This window comes from Asterias amurensis, chromosome 5, assembly GCF_032118995.1.
Source record: "Asterias amurensis chromosome 5, ASM3211899v1".
NCBI classification, from domain to species: Eukaryota; Metazoa; Echinodermata; class Asteroidea; order Forcipulatida; family Asteriidae; genus Asterias; species Asterias amurensis.
Genome location: NC_092652.1, coordinates 14,061,528 through 14,082,606, shown reverse-complemented (window position 1 = coordinate 14,082,606; position 21,079 = coordinate 14,061,528). Strand labels below are relative to the sequence as shown.

Sequence of the window (21,079 nt, the reverse complement as noted above, 5' to 3'; positions counted from 1 at the left end):
GTTTACACCCGCCGAGACCTGGTTCTTGATAATTTACCTCGACTTCGTCTCGGTAACATTATCAAGAACCAGGTCTCTTTGGGCTTAAACCACTAGTTGAAAACCTCTTCACTACACATTGATTCCCTTATTAAACAGTAAAATGTAACAATCTTGATAATACTTTCTATTTTTTTCCCATAAAACAAGTTTTAGCTTCTCTTTGTAAACCATAGTTCCTTCAATTGATAGTGATATATATTTTTTTCATGAGGAAAAATCTTTTGTTCTATTTTTCATCAGGAGCTTATGGGGCAGCAGTTTTGTACAGGAAGAAAGATGACGACTCACTAGTAATTTTGAAAGAGATAAATATGCTGGATTTGACCGCTTCTGAACGACAAATGGCTCTCAATGAGGTATTCCTGTCAAATTAGTTTGTAGCACTCCCTATTACTTAAATAATTTACAGTAACACCAGAAGTACATGTAAAGGTTATGATTTTGGCATTAACTTAGCAGTTCTGGTATGTTTTAAATATTTTAAACCATACAAAGTTAAGATCAATCTTAGTGCTTTGTGAAGTCAAAACAGCGCAGAAATTCTAGCGGGACCCTTGCGTAGCGCGGGACCCTCACGTAGCGCGGGTTTCCTCTATGATGAGTACTCTATGATGAGTACCACCATAGATGTAGATGTATAATTACAGTATAGACCGCACTATTTTGATCGGTCTAAAATTAAAGACTATCTAAGCGAGTCTCAAGTTAGTCGACTATGATGCATAGACCAGTTTAAGACCGCTTGGTGCAATCTGCCCATGATCTTTCCAATGGTAAAAAACCATAATGTTACTTAAAGGAACACGTTGCCTTGGATCGGTCGAGTTGGTCTTTGAAAAGCGTTTGTAACCGTTTTTTATAAAATGCATATGGGTAAAAAGACGCTCAGAGTGTTTCTCGATCGGATTCAACCCTTGCTAGATGTTGACGTCGGCAGAGTATGCATGTGTGGAGAATTTGCGGCAAAATACATGTACTTCAATTGTACAGCGATTGATCACAACCAAATTCTTACTACCTCCTGTAATAGAGTAAGGAAAAGTCCTACTTGTGTTTTGTATGTGCAGTGCGCGCGATGTGTATGCTTTCGTTGAACATCAAAAGGACTGACTGTCAAGTCTATCTGCACACGTGTGTTTACAGATTTTCTTTCCTGTTTTTGATGCAATCAAAATGACACTCGGTAGTCGTTACATGTTTTGCAACGTCAAGCCGTTTGGATGTCAAAGAAATTGACAAAATGATAACAAATAAACGATTTCTCAGCATCCCGACTCCAAAGATGAATGTATCCGGAAGCATTTTGTTTGAAATTGCAAGAGGAAAGGCCAGATTCAAGGCTTTCTTGATCGGAAGCTTCTTGGTTATAGAAACAAATTTTGACTTTGAGGAAAGCATAAAATAAACTAATTTTCAATTTGTGCTGCCGACACCATTTTGTTGGATGTGGAATATACAAACTTTCTCCATCAGGTAATGACGTGTACTGCTTAAAAGTTTGTGCATAAAGAAACCCCATGGTTTGTGCATGCATGATCGTTGTGCGATCACCAGGGACCTTTGTAATCTACTGTGTTTCGTTTCACACGAGTGACTCGGCGATTCTAAACAGGGTTGCGATTTTTTGGAAGAGGTCTTGATCCCGGTTGTTTATTACGCGGGTCCCTGGCGATTTCATGACTCGGATTCATTTCACACGACGCAAATTTGTGATTATATAACGGGAATGCGAATTCGTTCCACACGACCATGGTTTAGAAAGCTCGTGTGAAACGGGCTTTAGCAAGTTTTAACATGATCGCTTAATACTTCAGGAGTTACGCAATGTGGCATAAATAAAAAAATTCTTTGGATTATACCATGTTCAGTTAGCAATTTATGTGTGAAAAGTGCAAACATGAAAAAATCATAAAAAATTATGTGATGTCATCATGACGTCATTTCACAATTCACAAGAACTTGCCAATATCTAACAATCTACAAAGTTTCAACATAATCGCATTATTACTTCGACATTTATATGACTTCAAAAAGTGCACTTTTAATGCCGCGTCACGTGACCCCCGATGACGTAATTGATCTGAAACTTCACACATATGATGCCTGCCTGACAGTAAACGTGTGTGTAAAATTTAAAGTGATTACAAAAACTTCACCACAGACATCTTCAAAAAGTCCATTTTGAAGAGTTTTCAACCTGCCGCTAGAGGGCGCTGTTGCAATTTGTGACATCACCAATAATTTTTTTGAACTGCCCACCCTTGCTAGACACTTACGTCCTTGGAAAGCAACTTCATAACTTTTACCACTTTTGAGTTACAGGGCACTTCCGTTTTTGGCCAGTTTCGACAGGAAGTAGAGGTCATGTGAGGTCACGCACACAAAACAAAATGAAGACCTAATTTATCCCTACCCAATCCTGCAAACAGAAACCTACGGTCTTTATTGGCTAATTTGATATAGATTTTCAAACATTTAACATAAAACACCTTAAGATGACGTCATGTGACCGGTGATAACGTCATCATGACATCCTTGCTTTAGGATCATTATTGCACCATAACCTTCTATCCCTGAAAGTTTCATTGCAATTGCTCTTCAGGAACTATGAAAAAAAATGTGTGTACTGAAACAGACAAATAAAAAGAAGAAGAAAAACTAGAGCTAAATTGCATTTGTGCACAAATGCAGAGCTGTTTCGTCATTAAAAATTTCAAATTTCTCAACTGAGTTTTAAATTTGTTGGGTATTCAAAGGAAATTGCCCAATGTGGCATAAATAAAAAAAATTATTTGGATTATACCATGTTCAGATAGCAATTTATGTGTTAAAGGTGCAAAAATTGAAAAAATCATAAAAAATTATGTAATGACGTCATCATGACGTCATGTCAGATTTCACAAGAACTTGTCGATATCCAACAACTTACCAAGTTTCAACATGATTGCATAATCACTTAGGGAGTTATATTAGTTCAAAAAGTGCACCTTTAAGGCCGCGTCACGTGACCCCCGATGACGTCATTGATCTGAAACTTCACACATATGATGGCTGCTTGACAGTTAACGTGTGTGTAAAATTTGAAGTGATTACAAAAAACTTCATCACAGACATCTTCAAAAAGTCCATTTTGAAGAGTTTTCAACCTGCCGCTAGAGGGCGCTGTTGCGATTTGTGACGTCATCAATAATTTTTTTGAACTGCCCACCCTTGCCAGACACTAACATCGTTGAAAGCAACTTCATACCTTTTGCCACTTTTGAATTAAAGGGGCACTTACGGTTTCGACCCGAAGTAGAGGTCATGTGAGGTCAAGCACACGAAACAAAATGAAGACCTAATTTATCCCTACCCAATCCCGCAAACAGAAAGCTATGGTCTCTTTTGGCTGATTTGATATAGATTTTCAAACATTTAACATAAAACACCTTTAAGATGACGTCACGTGACCGGTGATGTGCGTCATAACATCCTTGCTTTAGGATCATCATTGCACCATAACCTTCAATCCCTGAAAGTTTCATTGCAATTGCTCTTTAGGAACTATGCAAAAAAATGCGTGTACTGAAACAGACAAATAAAAAAAACTAAAAAAAAAAACTTTAACAAAAACAAGAGCTGTTTCGCTGCGCTTTGCTACGAAACAGCTATAAAAAAACTTTAACAAAAACAAGAGCTGTTTTGCTGCGCTTCGCTACGAAACGGCTAATAATTGGTCACTACCTCAAGAAAATGTGGCTGTTTTGTGTTTCTTTTCAGATACGTGTGTTGAGTATTTTTGACCACCCTAATATCATCAGTTACTATGATAGCTTTGAGGAGGATGGAACTTTGATGATTGAAATGGAATATGCGGATGGAGGGTGAGCTTAATTAAGGCATACCAGTACTTAATAATAATAATTGAGGTTTTTTATAGAGCGCTTAACACTTAGCAGTAGTTGCATGAATTTTTGTGCTTTTATAGAACAGAATACAATAGGAACAGAAATGGTGCAATGAGTCCAAAATTAAACAATTTTTACAAATTCCTGAACAGATGTTTTTTCAAGTTACTTCTGAACTGTTTATGTGTTGTGTTTCTTAGTTATTCAGGCAAGTTATTCCATAGAATAAACAGTAGCTGCATTTGAAAAAGACCTTTCACCATATGATTTTGTCATAACTATTGGAACCCAAAACAAAGATGTTTTATGGAAGCGCACCTGTTTATACAACGTCAACAATTCAATGAGTTATAATGGAGCAAACTGATGAAAACATTGATAGGTTAATTAAAGTACTTAAAACTGCATACAGGATAGTTAACCCACCTCCATGGTTAGCCAGTGTAAATTTGTTAGGACTGGTGATATTGATTCATAATTCTTTGTTGATGTTGTCTAGTACATGTACAGGGTAAGGTCCCATGCTGGATCATTGATGTGGGGGTTTATTGAACATCATGGAATGTGCTGCTTAGCTCAATCAATTATATTCTTATTAAAATGGCATTTCTTCCTTTTGGAGATTAATCAGGTTTTCCTATGTCTTATGTTTTATGGTGTTATGTGTGCATTTGAACTGCATTTGCACAAGTTGTTTGAACATTTTAAATAAAAATTAAATTAAAAAAATTTGCTTTAATAAATTTTGCATTACAGAACTGTGCAACAGTACCTGAATAGTTTGCAAGGAAAACGAGAACTAGAAGAAAGAGAAATTCTCATGATGTTTCAGCAAATGGTTGCAGGTATAAAGCATATCCATGACCATAATATACTACACAGGTAATATTTGTTAAAAATTCAATTCACATGAGTAATGTATTATATATCCCTTCTCAGAAACAGATTTTCACTTCTTCTTTCTTCGTTCTTGCTTGTCACTGATGGAATTTAAATTTGCTTCCCATATCCAGCATGTAGTGTAGTCCTGAGACTGAACAGGACCACAACCAATAATGCTAATTTGTGTGCTGAAAGAATATTATAATAATAATAATAGTAATAACAGCAACAGCAACAGCAACAGCAACAGCAACAGCAACAGCAACAGCAACAGCAACAGCAACAGCAACAGCAACAGCAACAGCAACAGCAACAGCAACAGCAACAGCAACAGCAACAGCAACAGCAACAGCAACAGCAACAGCAACAGCAACAGCAACAGCAACAGCAACAGCAACAGCAACAGCAACAGCAACAGCAACAGCAACAGCAACAGCAACAGCAACAGCAACAGCAACAGCAACAGCAACAGCAACAGCAACAGCAACAGCAACAGCAACAGCAACAGCAACAGCAACAGCAACAGCAACAGCAACAGCAACAGCAACAGCAACAGCAACAGCAACAGCAACAGCAACAGCAATAACAATAACAATAATAGAGGTGTATACTAATTGATGTGTCCATACCTTCTGAACGAAACACCTCAATTAAAGTTACCGAGAAGCTGTCGAAGTACGAGGACCTTGAGATCGAGATTAGCAGAATGTGGAGTATGAAGACCGAGACAATTCCAGTGGTCATCGGAGCTTTGGAACTAGGACTGGCGAAACTCATCGAGCGTATCCCTGGCATCATAACTTAGTCCAGAAGATAGCACTCCTCGGCACAGCCCACATACTGCGTAGAATTCTATCCATTAAATAACATCTCCCCTTTAGCGCCTCAGATCCATAGTCTGGATCCGGCTCTATAGGATGTATCGTAGCTAGCATAAAATAAACTTTTTCATAATCTCTTTATAAATAGCCGATTCATGTCTGTCTGCGTGTGTGTGTGGGCATGTCTACTATTGATAACCGAGGACTTTAACAAAAGGGATCCGGGAAAAAATGTCACACCGGGGACAGTCCTCGGTAGATTTTGTGTACATAACCAATGGGGACGTCTGAAAAATAAAATGTCCAAACAATAGGAGAACAAAGAGAACACGCCTGTGTGTGTGTGTGTTTCTATGTTATTGGATCTCCTCCCTGGATACCGCATCAAACCTCGCCAAATTTACATGGAAAAAAGGAGCTGACTTCGTCTTGACACTCATCTATTGTTGAACAAAATCCATTTTTATTTGACAGATTTATGAGCAAAAAAATGGCGAAATTTGTGGGGTTTTGTACGCTGTTTTAACTGTTACTATGGGCAGCAAATTTGTTTTGATGTTTCATGAAACAAATTTCAATAATAGAAGACGGATCTTTTCCATGTTTAATTTCCATATGGGATGAGGAGTTTTTCTTTTTTTTAATCCTTACACCAATATGTGAGCATGAACATTTGTAAAAGTTGACCGGTTCGGGTCTAACTTAGTACGCTGTATGAACATACCCATTTTGTTAATTCAAATTGGTTAAGACAGTTAAGTAGACTGAGTCTGAAAGATGATAAAATTGTTTATTTCAGTTAGTAATATTTTGTTTCACTTATTTCACACTAATATTTGTTTCAGTGAATCCAAAATACTGTTGAAAAAATGGAGGTTGAAGGTACAAAAGAAGCATTTCTGATTACACTCAAATGAACGTGACTCAGCGACAGATAGTGTCCAAGTTTTTTTGTTTAATCTTACATTTACTTTCTTTATATCAGCTATATATATAGTGGGGGGGGGGTCTTAAGGGCTAGGATTGACCGGGAATGTGTGAATGTAATGAGCCACTTCACACCTATGAAATGTCCCAGATGGTCAGCGACTCCAACAGCCTCTTCTAGTAAAACTCCTACTGCCAAACCCGAGCAGGTGAGGCTTGTTAGCCATGGTAACCCATCAAAGCTATTTGGCAGCAGGAATAGTAGATATGTATAGCACCATCTTACATTATGGCTCTAGGCGACAGTTGGCATATCGACTCTGCGGCAACAGTCACCCCTTCAGGCAGTTGAGGACGCCGCAGCGCGGTTCCCTTCCGGCAACCCCTGCAGCAGCACCAGTGTCGGGTCGTATCGGCACCTGCCTTTCCACCCGGGGTTACACTGGGAAAGCCGAGAGGACCCCACGGCGACTGACATCCACCCTGAGGTCTGATTTGTGTGCCGCAGCAATGGTGTGGTAGCCGACGACAGCAGGCTTGAGCGGCTGGGAGCTGTTGGCTTGACTCCCACACGTGGGTGGCCCAGATGCGATGGTCGTTTGCTCTTCAACCCTGAGCAGAGGTGACATTCGGTCCTGTCTGAGTGACCAGGCAGCTTTTTCCAGATATAGCACTGCCTGCCTCAATTCGAGGACGCCCCTAGAAAAGATGGGGTATACAATGCCTGCTCAAATTAACCCTGGTCAGACTATCGCGACTGGCGGGGCTCTACCAATGCGATCGAAAACACAAAAACTGCCTTGAAAGATTATAAAAAATGGTAAGATACAACTGGTTCTATCCAGCTGGAATGTGCAGTATCTAGGGAAGCGCAGCCGTGGGCACCCTCTGCTCCACTACTAAAGATGTACAGTCGACTCCCGTTAATATGAGGTCCGCCGGACTGGCCCGTTTTCCTCGTATTATCCGAACCTTGTTGTATCCGATCGCGGTAATAATCATTGAACCATGCACAAAGTGCGTGCATAATGGCCGCACGTGTACACAGATGCATGGTGGAGCTTCAATGGACTACTGTGTGCATAGAGTAGTGTGTGATATACTGCACAAACAAGCACAAAATTAGGCTAATAAAACTGTTTTAATGAAGTTAGTTTAGTTTTAAATTAAATTTTAAAATCAGTTTACATTTTACAAGATTGAAAAAATGTGTGAGATTTTAACTTGCGTTCTTGTTTTGGGAGGTTCCCCTCGGTAAACTTTGGTCGCCGGCAGTTTATTGCCAATGCAACAAATAGAGTCTGAGTTTTCATCGGTAACCACCTGTATAATGCTGGATGGTTCATTGCTACTGCGAGATACCAGGGAAAATCTTGCTGCTGCAATTATATTGCACATGCTGTGAAAAACTTCGGCCGTAGCAGTCAATAAAATAAAAGCTGGATTTTTATTGGTAACCACTAGTGTAATAATAGACGGTTCATTGCTAACTCGCAATACCAGGGAAGATCTTGCTGTTCCGTGTTTTTTTTATATTGCTCATGCATGTGTGTACGTACACGTGCAATACACCTAGTCGCAGCAAGCAGTTAACACAAAATAGAATCTTTATTTTCATTGGTAAACACCTGTGTCATATGTTAGATGGTTCAATGCCAATGAGGGATACCAGGTAAAATCTTGCTTTTGCATTCAATAGTATTGATCACGCAACTAGTTTTTTATTTGCTTATAAGTTGCTGGTGGTTTTTTCTTCTGAAAATGCATAATGCGCTTATAAACTCAGTGGATCAGTATCTTTTCTAAAGATTTCTGGATTGTTTGAACCATGCAAACCTCCCAATCCCACCATTGTCTGGAATTAACAACCTTGCTTGCTGACTCGTGACTCTTGGTTTCGGATTAGTGTTGCTAGCGTAGCGTCCACTTATACCTCTATTGTATGTCTTAAAAGCCACAAATAACGACTTGACAGGCTGAACAGGTATTTCCTTTGTTGGTTTTTTAATTGTTCTCGTTAGAAAAGGGTTTTTAACAATGTTTTGCTTTAATGGGTCGCCCAAAGTACCTCGTTATAACCATGTTCTCGCTACTACCGTGCTCATATAATCAGTATTTTAATGCATTGAAACACGCATGGGGCAGTTCGGGACCGGCAAAAAACCTTGTAGTAACCGGAACTTCGTAATATGCGAGCTCGTAATAACGGGAGTCGACTGTTGTAAAAAGGACCTTAAAAGCAGCGGGCATACCAGCTGATTGGGAATGCCTGGCCAAAGACCGGCCTGCCTGGTGACAGCTTGTCCGACATTGCACTGGGCATACATGTATACAAGATTCATGGGGCCAGAGCCAGGAGTAGCGACGTGCACGAAGGCACACCCGTGCTGTAAGACGAACTCTGCAGGCATCATCTGACAAGATGGCCTGACAATGATATAGAGAAAAAGGAGCAAGCTATACGTGCTGTCCTTGTAGAAAATAAATTATATTATTTATTAGAATAGAGAATCACTGTAAACTTGGAAGAAAAGCATCTAAGCAACAGTCACTTTGGAAAGATTGATCAGAGCTATTCATTCAAAATAGGTCGACAATTTGTTATTTATTAACTTATTATCTTAAAGGTGTGAAATGTGTATTTTAAATTCTTCGATACAACACTAAGACAAAGCATATAAAAGAATCAAGGATGTTTATTTTTATGCATGTCAACAAATTAGAACTAATTGTGATCTAAATTGTTTGTTTTGTAAAGCCCAGCCTTTTTTTAACAGTTCTTTTGGTGTGTTCTTTCTAGGGATATGAAAACTGCAAATGTGTTCTTAACAAAGGAAGGAATTGTCAAAATCGGAGACTTTGGTATCTCTAAAGTCATGTCTTCAAACAATCGTGGGGCTAGTACTGTTCTTGGAACACCTTATTACATATCACCAGAGATAGTAAGTAAAATGTAGTCATGTAGAATTTGATAGAGTAACTGATAGCAAAACAAATTTCAGAATTAGTACTGTTACGCTGTTGTATTTAATGTAAAGATATATTGGAATTCAAACCGTTTTCTTTTTTGTTTTTTAGTGCGAAGGTAAACCATACAATGAGAAGTCGGATATCTGGGCCCTTGGTTGTATACTCTATGAAATGGCGTGTTTACAGAAAACGTTTGAAGGAACCAACTTACCTGCATTAGTCAACAAGATAATGAAGGTGAGGTTTCAAAACATAAAAACAAACAGAGGACAATATTTTTATTGATGACTTTTTGTTTGTAAATTTTCTAAATTGGAATTTGCTATGATTTCACAGTGCTCCCATTTGGTCTGTCAACCTTACCATGAGTACTCACTTGGATTGTGTAGGCGATCAGGGCTGCATTAAGAAGACAAGGGGTCCTGATCTATTATGTGCCTAGAAATTAGATCATATCAGGGTGGGTCGGTCACCAAGTTGGAGTCAGGTCCACCTTATAGTAATAATAATAATAATTTAAAAAAATAATAAAATAGTATTTATAAAGTGCCTTATGCAAGGCCTCAAGGTAGTTACCACAAAATGAATGGTTTCTGACAATGTCATCACGACATCTTAGCTCTTTTTTAACAGACGAAGAATCAGAGAAGTTATACAATTAAAACAAAACAAGATCAAGAGTTGTTCCAAGCAGTGTTCCAAGCACCTAACAAAAGTATATTAAAACAAAAACAAGACGAGAGGTGTTCTGTGCATTGCTTCGACCACATACAAAACAAATAGTTGTAATGTGAATTTTGCTCCGAGCACCTTTGAGAAAAAAATTAAAATGAAAATTGTCCACTTAATTTTCCACCTATAGGGTCAGTTTACTCCTGTGAAGGGGAACTACAGCATTGAATTCAAAACATTAGTGCAAGACTTACTTCAGCGGGAAGCTGATTATAGACCATCTGCCAATGAACTTGCATTATCACAGCTACCACTTCTGATGAGGAAGTATGATGAAGAAGCCACAGTTGCAGATGTTGAAGAGGATTTACATACTGCTGAAAAAGAACAAAGCAAAAGACAAAGAGCAAGGTATTTGAAAATATTTAAATGTAATCACAAGTGTCTCAGTTGTAAGGGGCTATGTTTTTTTTACATGCTTAAATTGTGGCAACATTTTGAAAGCCTTAAAAGAAACAATTGTCCACTGCATATTCTAGTAGTCATTACTCGCTGCAAATTGGTTTCTAATGTAGCCGCATGCTCAAGAAGTGTTAGGACTTTTTAACTACTTTCACTTACAAAATTACCAAAGCACTATGCTGAAAGTCTTTTTTCACACTCACTTCCTGCTTTAATTTCAGGTGGCATGATCTGTCATGATCTGGTTCAGACAATCATTGTTTCGATAGGATTGTCCAAATTGAGTCCATGATTGAGTCTCGATGTGACACAATCATTGTGATTTTGGACAGTTTGATCGATACCTTTGGGTTGATACCTTCCAATATATTGATCATGAACTCTGTTGCGATAGGATGTGACTGTGGTCACAATGTTTTTCACGATAAGGATCGAGAGTTCATGCTGAAGTTTCTGGAAACTCTAAATCTGTTCGCCTTGTCATTGTGTACAGACCTGAAAGAGATTCAAACGGCCAACATGTGACTTTCTCAAGTTTTCTAAGGGATTTGAGAATTTGAATTTGGAATATCTGCTTCATCCATCGGAAATCATCATTACCGGCGACTTTAACATTCATGTTGATGACATCCACAACACCAATGCAAGCCAGTTTAAGCATCTACTTCAGGCTTTTGGTCTTACCCAGCATATCAAGGAGCCGACTCATCGTCTCGGTCATTGCCTGGACCATGTCATAACTTGTGAAATCTCCCCACCAATTGTCTCAAACTTTGTTATTCTACCTGGATTATCAGACCATTATGCAGTCATGTGTAACTTGAGTCTGTGCAAGCCCAAAGTCCCAACCGTTACTATAAAGAGCCGACAATGGAAACATGTGAATCCTCCCGAAGTGTTCCGCGACATAGGCACCCATTTAGCAAATCTAGAAGTTGATGGCGACTGCTTGGATTCCTATGTCAGCCAATATGAGAGTACAGTCAGTGACATCTTGGATAAATACGCACCTTGGAAAACGAGATCAGTCAGGGTCCGAACTGAAGTCTCCTGGTTCAATGATGATATTCGTATAGCGAGAAAGATCTGTCGTCAACTGGAGCGGAAGTGGCGGAAAAATGGCAAATTGGCAATACAACATCAACAAATGTAAAGTAGTTAGGAATTTGATCAACCAGGCAAAGATCATCCATTATTCACCTCAAGTACAAGAACCCTCAGGAGATCAAAAGAAGCTCTTCAAGATAATTGGTAAGTTGTTGCTCAAACCCAAAACCCCTGTACTTCCATCCACTTACAATGACCAGGACTTAGCAAATGAGTTCCAGAAATTCTTTGTCATCAAGATTTCAGACATTCGCTCATCATTTTCATCAGTCCCTTACAACGTGCCGCAGACATTGCCACAACTTCTACCATAGTGTAGACTATCTGTGTTTGAGCCTGCCACTGTTGCAGAGATTTCAAAGGGTTATTATGAAATCTCCTTCAAAATCCTATGAGCTGGATCCAACTAAGCTTGTAAACGAATCTCTCAGTTCCGGTTGTTTCCCCGATAGCCTCAAAGTTTCCTACATCAGGCCGCTCATCAAGAAACCAAACCTGGACAAGGAGATATTCAAAAACTACAGATCGGTTGCAAACTTAAAATATCTTGGAAAAGTCATCGAACAAGTAGTTTCATCACGTATTTCTGAGCACATTCATACTTTCAACCTGTTCGACGTGTTCCAGTCAGCATTCAAGCCTTTCCATGGGACCGAGGCTGCACTAGTCCATGTGAGCAACGATATTCTCTCTGCAATGGACAATGGTAAACTTACAGCACTAGTCCTGCTAGACTTGAGTGCTGCTTTTGACACTGTTGATCACAACATCCTTCTCTCTCGGCTACAGAATCACATTGGCATAGAGGACACAGCCCTAGCATGGTGCAAATCGTATCTCTACAATAGAACTCAGCATGTATGTATTGGCACCGCGATATCCGACCCTGTTGTTTTGAACTACTCTGTGCCACAGGGGTCGGTACTCGGCCCGCAGTGGTTTACGCTATACACTTTACCGATTTGTGACATCATCCTGAAATTTAATCTGAATTACCATGTTAAATGATGATAAGACAGAGTTCCTTCAATTAACTAAGGTTTCAGTGCCATACATCTCCATCGGGGATGCTCGGATAGCTCCCTCGCTGAAAGCTCGGAACTTAGGGGTTATTTTTGATTCATCGATGACACTTCAGCCACACATCAACAACATTATTCGTTTATCATCATATCACATCAGGAATATAGGTAAGATTCGCAAGTACTTGGACAAAAGTGCCACTGAAAAGGTCATTCACGCATTTGTTACTTCTCGTCTTGACAGCGGCAATGCTCTTCTCTACAGTCTTCCTAACAACCAGATTTCCCGACTTCAACGGCTCCAAAATACTGCTGCCCGCATTGTGACACTGTCTAGAAAATCCTGTTCTATCACCCCCATTCTGAAACAACTACCTACACTGGCTCCCTATCTCTCAATGAATCATCTTCAAGCTGATGCTCATTGTCCACAAAGCTCTTAATGGCAAGGCTCCCCACTATATTTCTGAACTGCTTCAAGTTTACACTCCATCAAGGAATCTTCGATCAAGTTCCATGCTTCTCCTCATTCGTCATTGAACCCAAGTCTCGACACTCATGGGGTGACAGGTCTTTTTCTTCAGCCGCGCCACGCATCTGGAACTCTCTACCACTTAATCTTCGATCTTGTCTTTGTACCGAAAAATTCAAGTCTCTTCTCAAAACTTATCTTATGTCACAGGTTTTCAATGACTAATTTTGTTGTGTCTATTTTTCTTTGTGTTGTGTTTTGTTTTTGTTTCGTTTTTGGTTTTACTGCGCCTTGAACACCCAGCAGGGTGGGTATGTGCACATTACAAGTCTTATTATTATTATTATTATTATTGTAAGAGTGATCACGATGTGAGCTTCGATATGGAGTTCATTGTTTCTTGAAGTTCTTTAGAGTGAACAAAGCATCTTAACAGAGCGTGGTGTTTGTCTTGTCCTAGGTGATCTCAATCATCACGATTTGGAAAGACAATTATATTATGCAGTATGTCGCATTTTGTTATCCAATATGATCTGATGCGGTGATCTCATTTCAAAATTAATTGTGTTGATCATACAAGTTATTTTAACCATCCAATACTTTCCTACTGTAGCGTAGCTGTGGCGCAACAAAGGATTAAAGAAACGAACCACAGTTTTTGGGATGACTTCCAGCCACTGCTTAAAACCCTACATACAAAATAACCTAAACTACGGTTGAGACCTGGGTCCTCTTATATTTATAAAACTAAAATGTGGATTGAAAGTTATGAGTGGAAAATGCATCTAAAACACAACATTGTGGGGCAAACTGAAGAGAATTTGTGGCTGCTGGTACAGAATTAATAGTTAAATATAGTTGGTCCATGCAGCACACCAATACAATGGGTCGTATGAATAAAAACTAGTATTTTGTTTTACTTGAAACATTAAAGTGTTTACTACCATCCATATGAATAAAAGGAAATAAAAGCTTTTACTTGAAAGTATTTACTAAAATGCTAAAAATATCTTTTTTTAAAGACCATACAATATGGTGCACAAATTTTTCACCATTAGAAATTCTGAGAAAAAAAATTCTGAAAAAGTGCTTTGGGTCTGCCTGTGCACAGCCGAATTTCAAACAAAAGCCACCGGGTGCATTTTGAGAAAGGCTCTGAAGGCGATGTCACTGGACGTGGGAGATAACCAAAACGACTGTTTACTGTGCCGTGGACCTGCCGTGTTGTACATGGGAGGACATGTGCTATCACACCACTCATGCACATAACAACCACGCACAGCCACAGTAAAAATAAAGCATGACAACGTCTGAAAGTGAACTCGATTATGAAGAAGTATCAAATGCAAGCTGTGAACAGTTGTATTGTTAATCATCTCCATTTGATGAGGATGACTCTGAAGTGGAATCTGAGGAAATTTGGGGGTTGGAACCCTATCAGTTTAAGCCAGAATTGGGACTACGACAAACCTGCGGGCCTGAAGACACACGATAATAAATGCCGAAGACAATACTGGCTGGACAATACAGAATGGTATACAATTACCTCACCTTTTTCTTAGATTCTTACGAATAAACTTGTAAAACAGACACCATGAAATTTTGCAAACATGATTTCATGAAGTGTATTTATCATGGCAATTAGGAAAACGACCTTTTTGCTAGTACTTGTCAGTAATTACTACTTTTTACTCATACGACCCAATGATTTAAATCACACTTGCTGTTTGATATTTCCAGTATTCTACTACAAAAAAGGTTTCTTTTGAGAGTATGGTTAGACTACTTAAATTACTGAGGTTTGAGCGAGCTCACGCGCCATGGATTTTGCGCTCTGACTCTAGCTGACAGCTACCCCTTCTAATCAAATAATTAAAGGGGGAAAATAAAGGGATTTGCAGCTTCTTCAGAAGATTTTTATTGAAAATATTAGCAGCAGAACATTACAATGAGGGCAATGTAAAACCACACTTTTCGTGCACAAACACATGACATCGTTTGAACACTCTCGTAGAATATCGTGTTTGGTGTAACTGGGTTTACCGATTCTGGCATTGTTCAGCCACCGGTAAGGTCTGCCATTACAAACTCTGGAATATTCTTCTGTGATTCCAATTTGATAAAGGCACACAAACTGATAAGAAACAAGCTGTCAATCCCAACAGTCGCTGACCTGGACTAGTCCATGTCCTCCACAGGGGAGGAAGCTGAGCACTGAACAATACAGCTGTAACATTGTAGGGAAAAGAGGTATTTTCACTACACAGCTCCCCTCCTCCGGAAGACGTGTTTATGCTAACATCTAGTTTTGGTATAGTCACCAATAGCTTTAAGTGGTGCACAAAAAAAAAAAATGTGTCATAAATTTTAGATTTTTTTATTTATTGAACGTATTTTGATATTTTCAGGTCAGTGTTATACAGATTCAATATTGGAAACTTTGATGTTATTCCTGTGGACCTTCCTGCCAAAATAAAAATAAGACAGGTAAGCAAATCAGACTTGTAACATGATTTCAGGCTTAAACAAATGTGCATCTTACTGGAAAAAATATTGGCAATAATCTTCAAAAGAGATTATTTTTGAAAATAATTAAAAAATCTATGTTACCTTGATATTGACATCATCTGTGGATTATTTTAACCGTCTTGCACATAAGAATGCTGTTTAGGTGCAGGTGAGGCAGTTTTTGTTTCCGACTTGATCGGACATAATTTATATAATTAAAGTAGAGACCAACTTCCAACCCGTGGCGCTGCAATATCCGACTATCTACTTGCACTGGGTTACCTCGCCCCCTCAAGGACAAGGTTGCGCTGGTCTGATCACACGGGCTCCGCCATGATGTTTTCACGTCAAGTGGTGCCTGCACCCTGCTGAATTGATGCGTCTTGGGTAAATTTTGGGGTACCCGTGGGTTGGGGGAATGTGTTGTTTGTGGCGTCACAGACGCTTAAATCGCATGGACGCCACCAATGTTTTTAGGGCGCCACCATTGTTTTCACGTCAAGTGGCGCCCGCACCCTGCTGAAATGATGCGTCCCAGGGTCAACTTCGGGGTACCTGTGGGATGGGGGGTTGTGTTGTTTGTGACAACAGAGTCAAAGCATGAGCGTGTAGTAACTTTGGGTTGGTTACCCTAGGGTTGTCAGGCCTGGAGGTCTGCGTTGTTTATACCCGTCAGGCGTACTTTGTGATTTCACAGTCATAGCGCGAGCGTCCAGTAACCTCGCGCGTACAGTGGAAGCAAAGAACAATGCACGGGATAAAAACCAAAGCACGACGGAGCCGCTGGGGGTTATAAGAGGGATAGGCTGGGAGAGGGAAGGGGCACACAGTGGTACATCTGTGGGAAGGGGGCCGGGGAACGGCAAAAATGACGGGTACAAATAATAAATAATACGGAAAAGGGCAAAAAAAAAAGGGGGACCAATGATGACATGGGTAACTGAACAAAATAAACTGAACATGGAAAAATACACGAAACAGAGAAAGAACCACTAGAGGAAAACCCGCGCGGAATGGGACAACTTGTATTTATGGGCCGGCAAAGAGTGCATGCAAAGAACAAACACGCACTGGATCACGGGGACGGAGGCGCCAGATCAGGGAGGGGCACACAGTGGTATGCCTGTGGAATGAGGGAACGGGGGAAACGGCCAACCAAATAAATGACGGAGAGAACGATCAGGGCTGTGAAACAGTGAAAAGGGACTATGAAGATATGGGATATGGGAAACCGAACGGGGGAAAATCAAACTGTAAGAACTGGGATAGAGCCACTATAGGTGGGACCCGCGCAAAACTGGAAAACATTAGAACAGGTTATAGGCCTAAACGAGACTGGAAAACATGAGTTTATGGCCTTTTGGTAGACCTACATGTACATGTACTGTATGTTAGACCCGCTGAAAATACACCTGGTAAAAATTTCAACTTAATTTTTGTTTCAGCTTGGGTTTTTTTTTTTTTTTTCAGTTGACTTTGTATTTGTTAATTAATTGATCTTTTCTAGAAATTGTTAACAGAGCTATGGATTGCAATTTTCTATCGTTTGTACATGTAGGTTGCTGTAAGCCGAACGCACATCATTGTAGTTACATTTGAAAGTGATGTTTATTCTTGGGGCGAAGGATTAAAAGGTCAACTTGGACATGGAGATCTCAAAATGCGTAGTTGCCCAGAAGTTATACAATCACTAAGAGGGAAGTCAATTCTAAGGTGAGATTATTGTCAGCTGAACTTCAATGTCACACACAAAAATAAAACACTTTGATTTTTTTATTCTAAAGCCTACTCCAATACTTTAATAAAATCAATCCAAATTTTACTCATCTCAACACTATATTCAATTCCAAATAATTCTACTCTACATCACTTATGAATTCAATCCCAAATTTTATTTTGTTTCCAACGCTATTCAATCTTTTTACAATGTTAAATTCAACAACAATCCACTGAACTGTAAGCAATTTGAAAATATGCAATTCCAAATTCAAATAAAATTAAAAACAACTACAGTCGACTCCCGTTATTACGAGCTCGCATGTTACGAGGTTCCGGTTATTATGAGGTTTTTTGCCGGTCCCGAACTGCCCTGTGCATGTTTCAATGCATTAACATATGGATTATACGAGCACGGTAGTAGCAAGAACACAGTTATAACGAGGTAATTTTGTGGTCCCTTGGAGACAAAATGTATTGTTTTCAGACAATTGTAGGGAGGGCCTGGAATAAGTGTGTAAAAAAAGCTTACCTTCGTCAAGGTTGAGAAATGACATGAAGCCCTTAAACCCTGTGATCAATACAATAGAGGTGATAATTGCATGGTGCTCGTAGAGTGCCACCAGTCTATTCAACGGACTGGTTTACCCAAGCAGACAATAGAGGGCTTAAATCACGCGCGTGGCTCAAAACCACTAACGGTTTAGTCACTGACAATCCTTCTCAATTTCAAAAACATGCCGCTTACTTAATAAATTCATGTCGGCGAACGCACTCGGCAGTATTTGGGGGTTCTAATGATTAATCCTTGCTCGTATCATCCATGCAAAACTTCAAAAACGTCACCGCTGTTCGATTGTTTTTTTTAGTAGAGCCCCTTTTTCAATTAAAAATAGCCCCAACAAAAGATTTTCTAAAACCCCCTCCTGAGTGAGTTGCACTTCAAACAATTTACCGCATCAAATGATTATAAAAAGGGGTACATTTTGGGACGAAAAGAAAGAAAAAAAATAAAGGTTGGCCGTCCGGAAAATTTAATTCAATCACATCAAAAGATAGAGATGATTTAAAAGAAACAGATACGCAGGAGAGAAAAACAAAGGTTGCCCTTCCGGAATAATTAATTCAATCAAATGAAAAGATAGAGATGACATCAAAAAGAAATTAATTTAAAAGACACAGATACGCAAAGATTTTATTAATTCAATAATAACAATTAAATGAATAAAGATTCCCCCGTTTCCAAAAATGTTTTTTTTTTAAGAAAAGAAAGAAAAAAAACAAAGGTTGCCTGTCCGGAATAATTAATTCAATCACATCAAAAGATAGAGATGATTTAAAAGACACAGATACGCAAAGATTTTATTAAATCAATAATATCGATCAAAAAGAAAATTATTTTAAAAGACACAGATACGCAAAGATTTGATGAATTAAATACTGTAATATGAATTAAAAGGAGAAATTGAAAAATGAAACAATACAATATTATTAAAAAAGGAAACGGCAAAGTAACTGAAACAAGCTCCTTTATACAATCATCACTCCCTTCAGTCCATGTGCAACGGAACTCCAGAAACATCTCGCTGGTGTCCCACGCTTGACATGCTGTTATCATGATACTCCATGTCGATCACCAACGAAAATGAACGTTCAGTGCATGCATCATGTTCATACCATGCGCTACGCGGCAGAATCCACTCGCTCTGAACGGCAAGTTGACATCTCTTTGCTATAGTGTTATCATAAATTGTACAAAATATTACATTTCCATGATTAATCACTCAATAAAAGACATTTAGCAATGATATTCTTGTGTACAAGATGCTCGTAATAGCTGTTCTGATGAGCAAACAGCTCCGTGCAGGCTAACACAAGTGTACATGTACATATGTATATGCACGTACACGTGTTGTGTACAAGTGTATATGCACGTACACGTGTTGTGTGCATGCACAATGATGACATGTTTATCTATATTTAGCGCGCTGCGTTTAAGACGAGGTTCGGATAATACGAGGAAATTGGGCCAGTCCGCCGGACCTCGTATTAATGGGAGTCGACTGTAATCAGTCTCAAACCCTTGTGTACAACACCTTCCCTTCATCTCAATAACATTAAGTCAGCTCTTAGCCAACTACATGTACATGTATGCAGCCCATTATAATGTACTATTCTTGTAGCTAGACATACAAACCAGTGTTCACTTGCTCCAAGTGGCTTTGGAGCTATCGAAGTTGCATTCTCAATGCAAACTCATTAAACACAAAAGTCCAGCCCTGCCGACTTCACTGTCTGGCCCTGATGTATCGTCAATTGGATTTGCTTTAACTTCGGCAACATCGGCTGTTCCTTTGACATCTTGGGGAATACTGATTAATATCTAAACATTAGAGTTTGTAATAATGAACACAACATAATAATATGATTGACTATGGCCCTTCTTGACAAACTTTGAACTAAATTACAGTTTTTTTTTAATACAGCGCATCTCTGTCACAACTTTCTCAATTGTCTATAGCAAATCAAATAATATTTCTTGGAACTATAGCAAGAGAACACCATTCAAAATTAATATTGATTAATCAACATAGTTTGGGGTGGGATTTCTTGACTCAAAGTGCACTGAATAGCAGTTATAATCAATAAATATGTTGTTTGGCTGTAATTTCTCTGATTATTGTAGCCTCTCATACCTAAAATCTATCAAAAATAAAAACTTTGTCAAGCGCCCATTTTTTTTTTTTAGGGGAATAACATCAGTTTCGAATGTAATTTTTGACGGATTTTAAGTAACAAAAAAATTGATTTAGTTTCTGAAAACTAGTGTTCAGAAGAAAGTATTTTCGTTGCAAATCATCTGAAAGACTCTTTGGTTTTTCATCTGATGCTGTCAGATGGATTGTCGAACGCTAGTAAATGCCTCTCGTTATTTTCTTGACAGATTTATTTTGCACAAGTATAAGAACGCGCAGAAAAACATGTGCTTATCGTGTGTTCCGTGAAAACACTGAGGGTGCCTGACTACAAGCAGTCTTTTGTCAAAGGTTAACTTACAGGACGATCGTTGAATTCAATAACATCGCGCAGACAGCCAAGGAAAAATTACACCGCTGGAGATTTGAAACACTGATTACTCTGATAGTTGACCAGGTATCACAGCAATCATTGTAACAAAATAAATATTATTCAAACGTGTTTTTATTGACTTTTTTTCGAACTTAGTAAATGTTTAAAAAACAAAAAATTCACATGTTTCTTTTTGTTGATATTTTTACGAAGAAAAATGATGAAAGGAAAATTACAATTTTTTTTTTTTTTTTTATATATATAATTGTCGGACTTTGATTGTCTTTTGCTGTTCAATTATTTGTCAACATCCCCCACCACCTGCACATTCAAAAGATAAATAAATGCCCTGCAAATATGAAGTTTTGATCATTTAAATACCTCAATTATCTAACAGGTTGTTGAGGTCTGTCAAAAATGCTTACGTTAGGGACTCAAAATCGTCTAATTTGATTTATTTGAAAGGCATGGGCCGTCAAAATTGTGCATGATATCTTGCTAGGTACCTCTTAGTTTATTACA

General features: G+C 38.8%; 1 protein-coding gene across 6 annotated transcripts in view; it reads left to right on the top strand.

Annotated features, from left to right (window-relative positions):
* The window catches only part of LOC139936943 (uncharacterized), a 212,923-nt gene that overhangs the window by 29,196 nt on the left and 162,648 nt on the right, over positions 1-21,079 (top strand). For all 6 annotated transcript variants that reach the window (XR_011786037.1, XR_011786039.1, XR_011786038.1 and 3 more), the window contains exons 6-13: positions 283-398; positions 3,802-3,905; positions 4,686-4,811; positions 9,360-9,501; positions 9,638-9,766; positions 10,392-10,612; positions 15,673-15,751; positions 17,331-17,485. Coding sequence is in view for 3 of the 6 variants with exons in the window: in XM_071931792.1 (XP_071787893.1) it covers positions 283-398; positions 3,802-3,905; positions 4,686-4,811; positions 9,360-9,501; positions 9,638-9,766; positions 10,392-10,612; positions 15,673-15,751; positions 17,331-17,485 (1,072 nt within the window). In the remaining 3 variants the exon portion in view is untranslated. The remainder of the gene's footprint in view (positions 1-282; positions 399-3,801; positions 3,906-4,685; positions 4,812-9,359; positions 9,502-9,637; positions 9,767-10,391; positions 10,613-15,672; positions 15,752-17,330; positions 17,486-21,079) is intronic.